Source organism: Papilio xuthus, unplaced genomic scaffold (assembly GCF_000836235.2).
Source record: "Papilio xuthus unplaced genomic scaffold, Pxut_1.1 DF826945.1, whole genome shotgun sequence".
Lineage (NCBI taxonomy): Eukaryota > Metazoa > Arthropoda > Insecta > Lepidoptera > Papilionidae > Papilio > Papilio xuthus.
The window spans coordinates 5,046,946-5,060,527 of NW_013531704.1; the positions used below are offsets into that span (position 1 = coordinate 5,046,946).

At 34.5% G+C, this 13,582-nt stretch overlaps 1 protein-coding gene across 1 annotated transcript; it reads left to right on the top strand.

Annotated features, from left to right (window-relative positions):
* Window positions 1-964: 964 nt before the first annotated feature.
* axed (BTB/POZ domain-containing protein axundead) lies at window positions 965-13,142 on the top strand. The gene is made up of 2 exons (XM_013316559.1): window positions 965-1,340; window positions 11,101-13,142. The coding sequence occupies exon 2, from the start codon at window positions 11,125-11,127 to the stop codon at window positions 12,313-12,315; it is 1,191 nt and encodes a 396-aa protein (XP_013172013.1). The 5' UTR covers window positions 965-1,340; window positions 11,101-11,124; the 3' UTR covers window positions 12,316-13,142.
* The last annotated feature ends 440 nt before the right edge of the window (window positions 13,143-13,582 follow it).

Genomic DNA, 13,582 nt, shown 5'->3' on the forward strand with positions numbered 1-13,582 from the left:
TGTAATACTTATATAAAAACTAAGGTTTATAATTAGCCTGGCCGGGTCGTAACTATTAAAATAAATAAAAAAAATTAAAAATAAAAACTTGCCATTGTCTTGGCTTATACGCCTATATTAATAGTGGCCAGTACTAAATCAATTTTAAAAAAGAAAACTTTTATGCAAAGTATGAAAAGCTTCAATGAGTATTATTTCAATTGAAACTTTATGAATGTAATAATTTTAAAACATAAATATATATTTACATATATTTATTTAACCGGTCCCCATTTACCGGAATATTATCGGCCTTTGTCGAACGTATTGTGTTACGATAACATTTTAATGAAATTGAAAAAAAAGGCGAAAACTCGTTATAATGCGTTTTTAAATTAAGAACGCAATCTCACTTTGACATTTAAATTTATTTTGATACTTTAGTAGGTTCACCTAGGTTTTTGGTAGTATATGTACATTATACTGGCTATCACTCGCGAATTAAAAAAAATCTTAATTAGTAGCCTATGTGTTCTTTCAGACTATGCTCTACATTCATGCCAAATTTCATAGAGATCCGTTTTGTTATATAGATATATATAGGAGATATAGACGGTATCTCCAGAACAGACAAACATCGATCGAATCAACCATCCATCTATACATCCAAACATTCGTATTTATAATATCAGTAAGATAAGATTGTGTATAGTAATAATAAATATATAATTTTCAATACTTATTCAATTATTTCATAATTGAAAAATTTAAAACAAATTTGCAATAATTCGTTTCGCTGAACACCGAATGGTATGCAAATTAATAAAATCCAATTTGAACTGATACGAAATGAAGGCTGCTAAGGTTTTGTCAATAACGATGTTGACGGCTGAAAACAGACGGATTTGTTTGTTGTTGTTGGCTTGCGCATGCGCGAGACAGTTCGATGTCGGCCGGGCACAGCTCGACCGGCCGGGCACTCGACGTTCGTGGCTCGCGCTGCCCTCACGCCAACACACCGCGAGCTAATATTAGCCCGCCAGCGTGACACTATACTTACAACGTGTTAGTGCTAGCCCGCGAGCGTGACACTGCGCGGCGTGCTAACCTCGCACTGAGCCCGGTTCGGGTTTTTCCGCGCGAGCTCGCAGGGCGGGCGGCGCGCGCCGGCACCACCCTATCTTCCCAATAAGAAATCAACCATATAACCAGTCGCACGTCCTGAAAATAGTCTATTAATTGCTGTAATTTTCACATATTTTCAGTATATAAGCATTTTGTGCAGTGATAGTTGAAAATTTTGAACGTTTAAGGAGATTTCCATGTGAAATGTGAGGAGGGGCAGAGGGACATAACAACAGGTAACTATTTGTTTCCGATGGCTGTAATATATGTCTCGGAACTTGTACTTTCCACTAGTATTGACTTTTTACTCAATATACTCCTACGTTTTGATGTAAAAACGATAAGACTAGTTTAATTGACGAAATAAATTGCTTATTATGAGTTTAATATTTAGATTTGGTACCCCTGTAGCAACAATATAATACGAACAATGAAATATGAATTAATTAAACTAAAAAGACCAATTAATACAAGATTGCTTCGTTATTATTTTATTAGAAATCATCAATTATTCATTAATTTAATATTTATTATTAACACTTTGATTACGTTGCGTAAATTGCTTCTTTAGCATTATAATTGAAATTTCATTCAATTTTTTTCTAGTTTAAGTTTTTAATTAAAATAAACTAGAAAATTATTTACGAGCTGATAATAAAAAACGTAACGAAATTGTAATTACGTTTTATTTATATACGAGACAAATATTTTTATAACATTGTAAAGTTTTCAATTTCTTCTTAATCAAAGATTCGTTTTGTATGGTTTGTGTTGAAATTAGTTTTCCTTTGACCTATTTCCGATGAGAAATGAGTTTATAACGATTGAGCTTCAGCTGCGCGTTTGCCTGTTGCTTGACAATACCTGCGCAGACATTTTGATTTGCGTCGTATTTCTATAAATAATTTAACTAAAGGCCTAAAGGGATTCCTTTTAATTATATATTTTAGTTAACTATTAAGTACACATTACACATTCAAATATTTTTTTCCAATTTTTATTCTTTATTTTCGTTAATGTATTGTGGCCATTATTTTTATGACAGCAAAATTTTTGTGATTACTTCCTAAATTATCTTTTTAAATATTATTTAATATTCTTATTAAATGATACGTTAAATATTAGCTCTCAAAAGTGTTCATCTCAATATTTAAATAATTCTGCTGAAGCTTATTTTAAAAATAAATTCTTTATATAAAAGTAATATTTGATTTTCCATGTTTTATCAGTTTCTTGTGCGTAAAACTTTCACTAGATGCTTAAAAGAAAAGAAAATTATTCTTAGTATATTTTGTCTATACAAGATACGTGAATTTTTAAGCTTAAGGGATAATTGTTACTCGTGATTTATAAGAATGTTTTTAATACTTTCGATTTTTTTTATTGTGAAATTAGATGTTACTGGTAACTTTTTTCTAATATATTTGTAAAAAAAACTTTTTTTGCTACAAAAAATTAACTCTATAACTAAACTCCATACTCTAATTCTAATTCTTAGATCTAAGAATGCTAGATTAGAGACACAACATAACTGTTTTATTTTATAGAATTAGAATTAGAGTATGGAGTTTAGTTATAGAGTTAATTTTTTGTAGCAAAAATAGTTTTTTTTTAACAAATATATTAGAAAAAAAGTTACATCTAATTTCACAATAAAAAAATCGAAAGTATTATATTAAAAACATTATTTTTATTTAAATCGAAAGTAATACGTTTAAAGATACTTTTGTCATTACCAAATTGCCTCGATAATAAGTAATTTGTATATTTTAAACAAGAACGCTCACTTTCTGACTTACAAAGGAGAGGTGTCAGTCTTCAATGTCGCAGCTGTACAAACTCTTAACGTAGTATTCCACGGCCGTAGCACTTGAATTATTACATATTTTAGTCTCTGTTTTGTCACAGATAATGAAAGGGACGACATCAATCATATAAGTGTCACGTCAGTGGAATTCCACTGTTATTTAAACCGTCTGGCATCTTCGCGCAGAACCAATTATATTTTTTAATTACACATTTTACTAATTTACATACAAGAACGTGGTAAACTAATTTACTGTTTTATTAAAAAATATTTTATTACCCAAAGATATTGTAAATTAGTTATTACAAATCGAAATATTTACAATTGTTAATACATAGATGGAAAGATGTGAAAAGCTACCGCGAGTTTCCACTGTCATAAACTTGTAAAAAACATAATTATCTATGATTTTTCAAAGAAAAAACAGTGTTATGCTTTACAATATGCCAGTACAGTAGGACAGAGGAGATCAAAATTAACGCTGGCATATTGTTGGCATAATATAAATAGTAACTGGCGCCAGTAAGCTCAAACAGTCCATGCCAGCGATAGCTAACTGCAATTAATACTGTCTTGCTGAACAGTACCGCTTGATTGGCATTGTCTGTATAATAATAAATCATAATTTCAGTAGTAGTACTGGGATAATGAAAACCAGGTATTATCATTGGATTCCAAGGAAAAGCTGATTTAGTTAGTGCACTGGATTTTTAAATGTCTACTATTTGGAATTGACGTATAAATTTTGGCACATAACCAGTAATTTTGAATCATAAATATTTTCAAACAACTGTTTCCCGCAACTTCGAATATATTATAATCAAATTAGATTCTTAGTTAAGTTTACACCATTAGTGCGTGTACACTGACCTTAACGTCTACTTAATAAGTATGACCAATCGTGACGTCAACATATCATTTGTGTGTCAGACACCGGTGCAAGCGCACTTGCCACACGAAGCTCGACTCATGAGCGACAAAAACACTAAATATACATATAAATTAAGATGGAAAAGTTTCGCATGGTATTACGAATGTACTGTGAAATTCCTTTAACAGAATATTCCATGCTTTCAGTTATATGATTAAGTCCCAAAGGCGCAGTATATTAGTTCCCTCTCTGGAAATTGCTTTCAGTATAAGTCTTGAATGTCGAGGAGTAAAGAACTAAGTTAGTTATATGTTTAGTAGTAAATATTTACTATTGGATTTTCTCTTATTTTATATATGCTGTTACTATTGAATGGTAAGTTATATACTTATTTATGTACATATTTCTAAGTTAACGTTATGCCATTCATTAAAAAGTGTATGTTAGTTCTGTTTGGAAATGACATAAATTCATGGTTTTCCTTTAGCTTTCTGGGTAAAAAGCACTAGTTGTTTTATCAAGTTATCTATATATATAATATAAAGTCGTGTTAGTTACACTATTTATAATTCAAGAACGGCTTTAACGATATGGCTGAAAATTTGTGAGGAGGTAGCTTAGAGCCAGGAGACGGACACAGGATACTTTTTTTTTGTTTTTTAAATTTATCTTACTAATATTATAAATGCGAATGTTTAGATGGATGTGATGTGGACGGATGGATGGTCGGGCTACACTATTTCAGTTTTTTATACATCCACAAAGACGGAGTCGCGGGCGACAGCTAGTATGTTATGTAAAAATTTTGCAAAAAATGAACTCGTCAGAGAGATATAGTTTGGAAATTATTTTTTTATTAAGTTTCCTAACTTTACCTACTTAGAACAAGATTTAATTACATAAAATATATGAGTACTTAATAAACTCTAAAATTATATCATCAATTAAGGATAATGATGTAAATAACAACGTTTATATAAAATAAAAACAATGTAATTTGCGAAACATTGTAAGAGAAAAAGCTAAGTTATATAAAGCTTTCATTGACATGAGCTCTTCTCAAAGTTATGTTGGTAACTGTTGGGTAATGAACTTTCGCAACTTTAATTTAAACGAGATTACTTGATGGACTTCATTTTGTATTAACTTAGACAAAGGGCAGAAGTATAAATGCACTGGGATGTACCTAAATCTTTTATTATAAAATTCTCGTGTCTCAATTCCAGTTATCACACTCCTGCGGAACGGTATGAACGATTTTAATGAAATTTTATACCCAAATTCAGTAGTTCTGAGAATCGGACTATATACTTTTAATCCCGAGCGGACGGAGTCGCGGGAGACAGCTAGATATTGTATGTAGGAAATAAAATTACCTGCCATACCCAAAATTTTTTTGGACGCTGTGAGAGGCCCTTAGTGTAGATTTTATGAGAAATCTACATTAAATGCCTGCGAAAAAGCTTTGCGCATTACCATCATGATTAATTATAAAGATGATTCAGTAACGCGTTTCTTATTATATAGTTCACATTCGTAAATCTGTACCGCGTATTTCTGGCCTGGGTTTCTGACCTTCCCGAGTTTATGTCGATTTTAACACTTCACTCATCCTCGTCATAAAACGTAGTAACGACTCATCAGTAAAACATCGTGACCCGATTTTAAAATGCGAAATAAAAAATAGATTTTTGCGATAAAAATGAAATAAAAACCGGTTTTTTTTTTCGCTTTGATCTTAGTCATAGATATTAGAATGATTTTATTTTGAGTTACTGTGTTGAATTGTAAATTATTTTTATGGATTGTGATTGGTTTTACATTCGCTCAATTCCGGAATGTATTTTAAGCATGGAATGAAACTTTATGAAAATTATATACTCGCAGTGGAAGGAATTTTCTTCTATTTTCATTTTTATTTCCATAACGGGAATCGCCACAGACTCCGTCCGAGCGGAATAAAAAATAAACTTAATTAGTAGCCTATGTGCTCGTCCAGACTATGTTCTATATACAGGGTGTCCCAGTTATAGGATCGATCTGGCTATACACTATTACCGTTTTATCGGTGAATTTTGGGACATCCTGTATATGTAAAATTTCAGCGGGATCTGTTCTGGAGATGCCTTCGATCAAACATTAATTCATCCATCCATCAAACATTCACATTTATAATATTAGAAAGATTCATTTCTTTCGGTTTTTTTTTGTATAGAGTATCGTATTTTAAAATCTAGCAACCGTGTTTTCTAAAATAAACCTTGCCTTGTTTATGGACAGCTCCATTAAAAAAATATGTTTATAATTAATATTTATTGCTCCACATTATTAACACTGAATGTTCTCTCACGTTTCAGCAATATTTTTTTCCGTATAGCTATTGAAATCGTGAAATTATTATATATTAATTATTGAACGGCTTTACTTAACTTGAACTGATTATTTAAGACAAATCTAGTAAATTAAATTACACAAACTTTTCCGTTAATATATTGATCTGTTCTTCCACATCTAAATTCCGATTACAATTTTGTTTAAATACTAACTAACGCCCGCAACTCCCTCCGCGTGGAATTAAAAAAAACATATGTAGTACCTTATGTATTCTTCCAGGCTATGTTCTACATGTATACCAAATTTCATCGAGATCCATTCAGCCGTTCTAGAGATACCTTATAACAACCATCCATCCATCCATCTTAATATTCGCATTTATAATGTTAGTAAGATTAGTAGATTTTTGTTAATTTACTATCATTCCATCAGTGTATCATTCCAAAAAAGTTCTAGGCTTGTGACAGAATATGGTTTACGACAATAGTCAAATGCCGGGATTCGAATTCTCAGTCATGTGATCGGAAGTCCGTACTCTTAACCATTAGTCTACTGGCGCTCTAAATCATATAAAAATACCGTTTGATCTTTAAAAGATTTTTGAACGTTAATTTTTCCTTTTCATTTCGTTTGGCACAGCGGGCATTTCGTTGGGTTACTCTTGACCCAGTTGTGTGGATGTAGGACGGAGCCCGGCCGGCACCATCCAGCAACCCGCGCATGCGTACTCCAGAGCTTTCCATTTTAACTCAAATACAAGTAACTACGTCCTAAAGTAATACGTAAACAATGATGATGAGTTTGTATTTGTAATTAAATATATCAAAGCGAAGAAAGAGAATTGTAGTACCAAAGTAAACAAAAATGCTTAGTAACATTATGAATGCGAAAGTTTAGGTGGATGTTTGTTAGAAGGTATCTCCAGAACGCTTCATTGGATCTCGATGAAATTTGGCGTGGATGTAAAACATAGTCTAGAAGAACATATAGGCTACTAGTAAAGTTTTTTTTTGAACTGCGCGGACGGAGTCGCAGGCGACAGTTAGTATTTGCAAATAAGAGCTTATCTTACTTATTTGTTTCATGTTGCTTCCTTAACAACTTTGGTGGAATCAATAATAAAGGAAAATATATTAAAAAAATAAGGTATCCTAATATACAATATTAAACTCTGACATTTTTGTAAAATATGTTGACTATTTTATTACGAATCATAGTCCAATGTTAATGCGCTACCCAAATATATTTTGTATTGTATTGGAGTCCATATGTAGATATACAAAATTATCCTTTTTTACCGCCTCAGGAAATACAATGACACACAAATAACTAAACAAAGTTGTCAGCTCTTAAGATTCAATGTCAGTTATTCTGTAAAAGGTCTTATTACCGCACTTAAATTATTTAAATAAATAATAAACGCTGAAAAGTATTATTGTTATGTTAATGCTAAACTGAAAAGCAATTTGTCAATACAAATGATTAAATATTTGATTTCAAGTTAAACGGGAAGCAGTTGTATTTATTTGTTTTAGAAATACTTGAAGCTATCAGTAATATCTATAAATAACTAGCTGTCGCCCGCGACTCCGTCCGCGTGGATATATAAAAAAACTTAATTAGTGTAGCCTATGTGTTTAGACTATGTTCTATACGTATGCCAAATTTAATCGAGATCCGTTCAGCCGTTCTAGAAATATCTTCAAACATCCATCCATCCACATCATATAAATCTAAACATACGCATTTATAATATAATATTAGTAAGTTAAATAAAAAGCAGCCCTTCAAGGCATAAATTCGAAAAAAAAAATGAATAAATAGTCTCCTATGTCAGTCTCCTGGCTCTAAGCTACCACCTCACCAATTTTCAACCATGTCGGTAAAGCCGTTCTTCAGTTATAGTGTAACTAACACGACTTTCTTTTATATACATAGAAGATATTATAAATGCGAATGTTTAGATGGATGGATTGGACAAACTTCGACCAAACACCCTTGGTTGGAGTAACCGTTGTTTAAAAGGTAATTAAAGAAAAGAGTACCTAATGCAAGTTCAATTCACGCAGAACTCCTTTTCCTTCTGTTTGCATACATTTGCAGAAGCATAATAAAATAAATGGACTCCAATATTAGCTTGCGGGATATTCGAGTGCGTTCATTTCCGCGTGTCGCGACTGCTGCTGGCCGCTTAGTGGCGAGTGCCAAGTCCCGAGTGCCGGCTATTTCCGAGAGCAACTCGTATCATTCTGAGCTTTGTGTACACACGATTATTGTGACCCTCCTGTACCTACATGTATCATCTTGTTTACGCACATATAGGATGTTTCAAAAATAAAGGGAGTATCAGCAAAAACAATATTATCTAACTAGCTGTCGTCCGCGACTCCGTCGTCTCGGAATTAAAAAAAAACATAACAAGTAGCATATGTGTTAATACAGGTTATGTTCTACGTGTGTTACAAATTTCATCAAAATACGTTAAGCCGTTCCAGAGATACCTTTAAACAAACATCCATCTATCCATCCATCCATACATCCATACATCTAAACTTTCGCATTTATAATATTTGTAAGATTGACAAAACTATCGTGGTGGATAAAACCGGAACAAACGTAGCTCAAAACCCTGTCAAAAAATTCAACAATCTTGTAGCGATTGGTTTTATTGTGTTAAGTTTTCTACGCCAAAGTGTAGTTATGGTTAATTCTTCTTTATATCCAAATCATAAACAAAATAAAATGAAAACTTAGAGTATGCGTTTAGATTACAACGTTTTTGTATTTTTTCTTATAACTATTGGTGGATAATTTTTGCGAACGTTGCCGGTTATAATAATGAAATGAACGCGCACGCGAGACTCAATGGGTCAATTAATAAATACCTTGAAATGGTGCAAGGCCGATGTTTGGCAATCTGTGAGCATTATAGCTCTTAAGGCACACATTGCGCAACTAGGATTCACGCACTGATACAGAACGTAGAGGGCGTTTGAAAACTTTGTTGCGATTATTAAACATATCTCAAAAATTATTTTATATTAATTAAAACATTGACTTGGCAATATAGAATCATTTTTGGGGTTCCGTACATCATAGGAAAAAACGTAACCCTTATAGGATCACTTTGTTGTCCGTCCGTCTGTTTGTTAAGACCCTTTTTTCAAGTTAAATACATACAGATAACTATCATACTATCATACTTAATATTATAAATGCGAATGTTTAGATGGATGGATGTTTGTTTGAAGGTATCTTCAGAACTGCTGAACGGATTCGGCTAAAATTTGGTGTTGGTGTAGAACATAATCTGGAAGAACACATAGGTAACTAATTAAGTTTTTTTTTTATTTTAATATAAACAGAGGAAAAACGTAAATGGTAAAGTGATGAAATAGACTATCAGCAGGAGTAATGCAACAAAAACACCATTATGTTTTCAGTGGTTCCTAATTGAATATCGAGTGGAACGTATTTATGCGTTGCAAGCCGTTACACTCGGATCGCTAAATATAGGGCAATACCAACAGAGTCCATAAAGCTACGCCGGTATATAGGTCAGAGGCGAAATAGCTATCGTAAAATGTCTCTGATGTTACGAAATTGAGTGCATTTCTCATCATGCCAGATATAACATGCGGAAAATGATTGCAACATACCTCGATTGTGCAGGAAGTGTTCGGCTAAAGAATAATCGAGCGTAGATAATAATAGCCTAAAATTAGTTACTCCAATCTCATTATTACTACATTTAAATACAAACTAGCGCTCTCCGTAAGCGATTAATTAAAAAAGATAGTAGTATATGTGTTCTTCCAGACTATGTTCTACATCTATGCTAAATTTAGTCAAGATACGTTTATCCGTTCCGGTGATACCTTGTAACGCCTATCCATCCAAATTTTCGCATTTATAATATTAGTAAGAAGGAAGATCAATTTTTAATTTCTCGGTTTATAAGTAATAGTTTATATCGTGTTTTTATTGCAATATTCATTAAAAGTATCTCGACTTTTTAAATACTTGTCTAGTTAGTCTAGACTAGTAGTTTAATGTAAGACTTAATAGACTACTTTGTTTCTATTAATAGGAAAAGATATATTTAAATATATTTATGTACAAGATCGGGTGAACATTTTGAATGGTTACTGCATCCGAAAATATTTAAAAAGGAAATCGTTTTCAGAAGCGCGCACGCGGTATATTTTTGTTTACAAACGAGGAATGCGCGGCGTGCGTCATGACGCATCAAGTGTTGACGCACATTTCGCCAAACCGACGGCTTTCCATCTACTTTGATATTATATGAAAATTATCAGTAATTTAGTAAGATAATATGAAAAATTAGCAAGCATTTCCGCAAAGCACACAATGGAAACGCACATTTAGAAATCATAGCCACAAAAGTTAAATTGATTTATGTTACATGTAGTATTGAAATTTAAATTAACTTAATACAAACATTTCAAGTTATTGAATTCAAAATAAAACGTGTTAGGCGCGAAATATACGTGACCCAATTAAAATATAGTTACATGGTAAATAAATGTATAGTATCAAATCATTAAACACCTGAATGAAGTAGGAACTGGATCGGTCTAAAATTCGCGCACCAGTATTTATTGCCCTTGGGTGTTACTGTGTAGTTTAACACTTCGCTGTTGTTCTCCGCCTTGTAAGCTAAATAACGACTCTTTATATTATGATGCTGACTGCCCATTGACTTTAAAAAAGTACTACTTTTGGTTTCTTTTTCTGTGTCTATTAATATGATTTTTACTTTGTAACTTTCTTAAGTAAGAATATGTACTGGTACGAAAGTGTGAAATGTATATCGCGCTAAATCTGACGTTAACATTAAAACAAATAAAACCTAATTTTCCTATCACATAATTGAATCCTTAAAAACGTATAAACTTTGTAGAAAAGTTTTTTTATTCCAATATTTATTGTAATTAATAAAAATACTTTTCGTTTATTCCAGGTCTGATAAGAAGCAGTCAACAAAATGACGATAGTAACGAACCCTGCACGCACAAACTCCGAGGATGAGATCGACGCGGGCTGCGAGATCATGCCGTGCGGCGAGTCCTCCGGCCTCACCATCGACGAGAATATGCGTCTCTACGACGATGAGAAGCAGAGCGACATCGTGTTCGTGGCGGGCATCAACGGCGACACCTGGCGATACCCCGGCCACCGGCGCGTGCTTGCCGCCACAAGCCCCGTCTTCGCCGCACTGCTCTCCGCTAAGACAGATGTCATCGTCGTTGACTATATTGACCGTCGCGGCTTCGACCAGCTCCTGCGGTACCACTATTGCGAGCCCACCCAACTCAACTCCGTGGCCACGGCGCGATGCTCCCTCGACGCCGCCTACAAGTTCCTATGCCCGCAGCTCGCCGAGCGCTGCGCACGCCGGCTTGATGAGATGCTAAACGCCAGCGTCGCTCTCGAGATCTTGCGCGACCTGCGCTTCATGTGCGCGCGACTACCGGGGGCCGCCTCCGCGCCGCCGCTGCCTTCTCTCACTGACGATATGGCCGCGCGTCTGCTCGCCCAGTGCTCCTGCTGGTGTGACTCCCTCGCACACAACGCTCTTCTCGTGCTCGACGAGAACGCCGACGAGGCACTCACTGATGAGCGGCTCGAAGAACTCACTTACGAGGATCTCGCGCTGATCGTGAAGCGCGATACCCTGCGCGTGTCGAACGAGCTCGTGCTAGCGGAAGCACTGTCGCGGTGGAGCACGGCGGCGTGCAAGCGCACCAAGCGCGAGCTGACGCCAGGCAACAAGCGCGCTGCGCTGGGCGAGTTGGCGTACTGCCCACGCTACCTGCTGCTGGCGGGCGAGGAGCTGGAACGCGCTCTGGCTCTGGAGTTGCTGGAGCCGATGGAGCGTGCGTTGGTTATGGCACGCGCACGCAAGTTGTCGGCACCGGTGCCTGTGGGCGCGGAGCAGGAGGCACTGCTACGACAGTGGGCGCGCCCGCGACCCGCCACTCCCGCCGCGCTGCCCGTGCACCTCAGCGCACGCTCCGAGCCCGCCGACGAGCAGCCCAGTAAGCTGTGTGCGCGCCGCGCTAAGCGTCCCAAGCGGCCGAGCTTCGCACCAGAAGAGAGGAAGGCCCCGAAGCGCGGCTGCTGCTCCTCGTTCTGCGACGGTTTGCTGCGAGCCTTCATCTGCCTTTTTGATTGAATTTAAGAAAATCGTTTGTCGCAGGCGCGTCTATCTAGGCATTGTTTGTTAGTGTGTGGAATAATTGTTCAATGTGAAATCTTCCTAGACGACAACACTTTCCTTCTAGCTTATATGTGTCTACATATACACACTACACACTATTCAATATATTATGTCGTCTCGATACGGACAAAACAAATGCATCTTCACTACATGAAGTGTTTATTGTATAAATGTGTAGAGAAAAATAATTTATTATTTAGTAATATTATCGTAACTCTATATTATGATGACTTTTCTGTAAAAATATCGGGTATTCTATATCTACAATCTTTGTATTTTTCAAAAGTTTATACTAAATCTTAAAAAATATCAGATATTATATTTCCAAACAAAATAAATCCTCAAGGAGGTGGACGGAAATTTAAGTTGTACAAAATTGTCATTAAATTTTTCTATCGGTAATTTCTTTGACTTAAATTTTTCTGTAATGAGTTTTAAAAAGTCATATAAAATGCATGAAATGTAAAATTTATTGAATATTATGCATTATTTCCACTTTATAGAACAAAATATAACTCGCTATAATATTGTGTAGCTTTGTTGTCTTTGTAGTAAAATGTCGTGCTTTTCTTTAGAGAAAATTGATGTTAAATTCGTAATTTGCTTCTTTCTTGTTCTTATATGAAATTGTAAAACAATTTGCAGTGCGGAATATAAGCGGGTTTCCACTGGTAAAAGATGTGCACTAAAGCACATTATCAACTCTTATTTAAAAAAAAATTACGTTAGAAATAATGATTACACGATTATATCTTACTTTGTTGCATTTATAATTAGCGAATTTTCTCGAACTTAGTATAATTATTTTTATAAGATAAAAAAAATCTTCCAAGACATTTTTTTGTTAAAATGTTTACTCTGCTAGTCCTATTTTAAGTATTTACTTATTAATTAATTTAATTAGCTTTAATTATTTTCAATTGTACTTAGCTTTATAAATGTCAATAATTAATCCACAGATTATGTCCACTGCCTTTTTTGTTACTTAGTTGTAAATTTACTTTTTTAAATAGAATTAATATTTATTTAGTCTGTGCCATATTGATTATTGATATTAGTGTAGAAACAATGTCATAATTTTAAGGACGTAGGTAATATACCTAGTACAATTTTATTAGGTGCTTTTTAATGCATTTAAATTGAATAGCTATTTTATTTCTAAATTTTTTATCTATGTGCTCTGGCTACTTGACTTTTAAGCCAAGTACTAATTATGCTATGC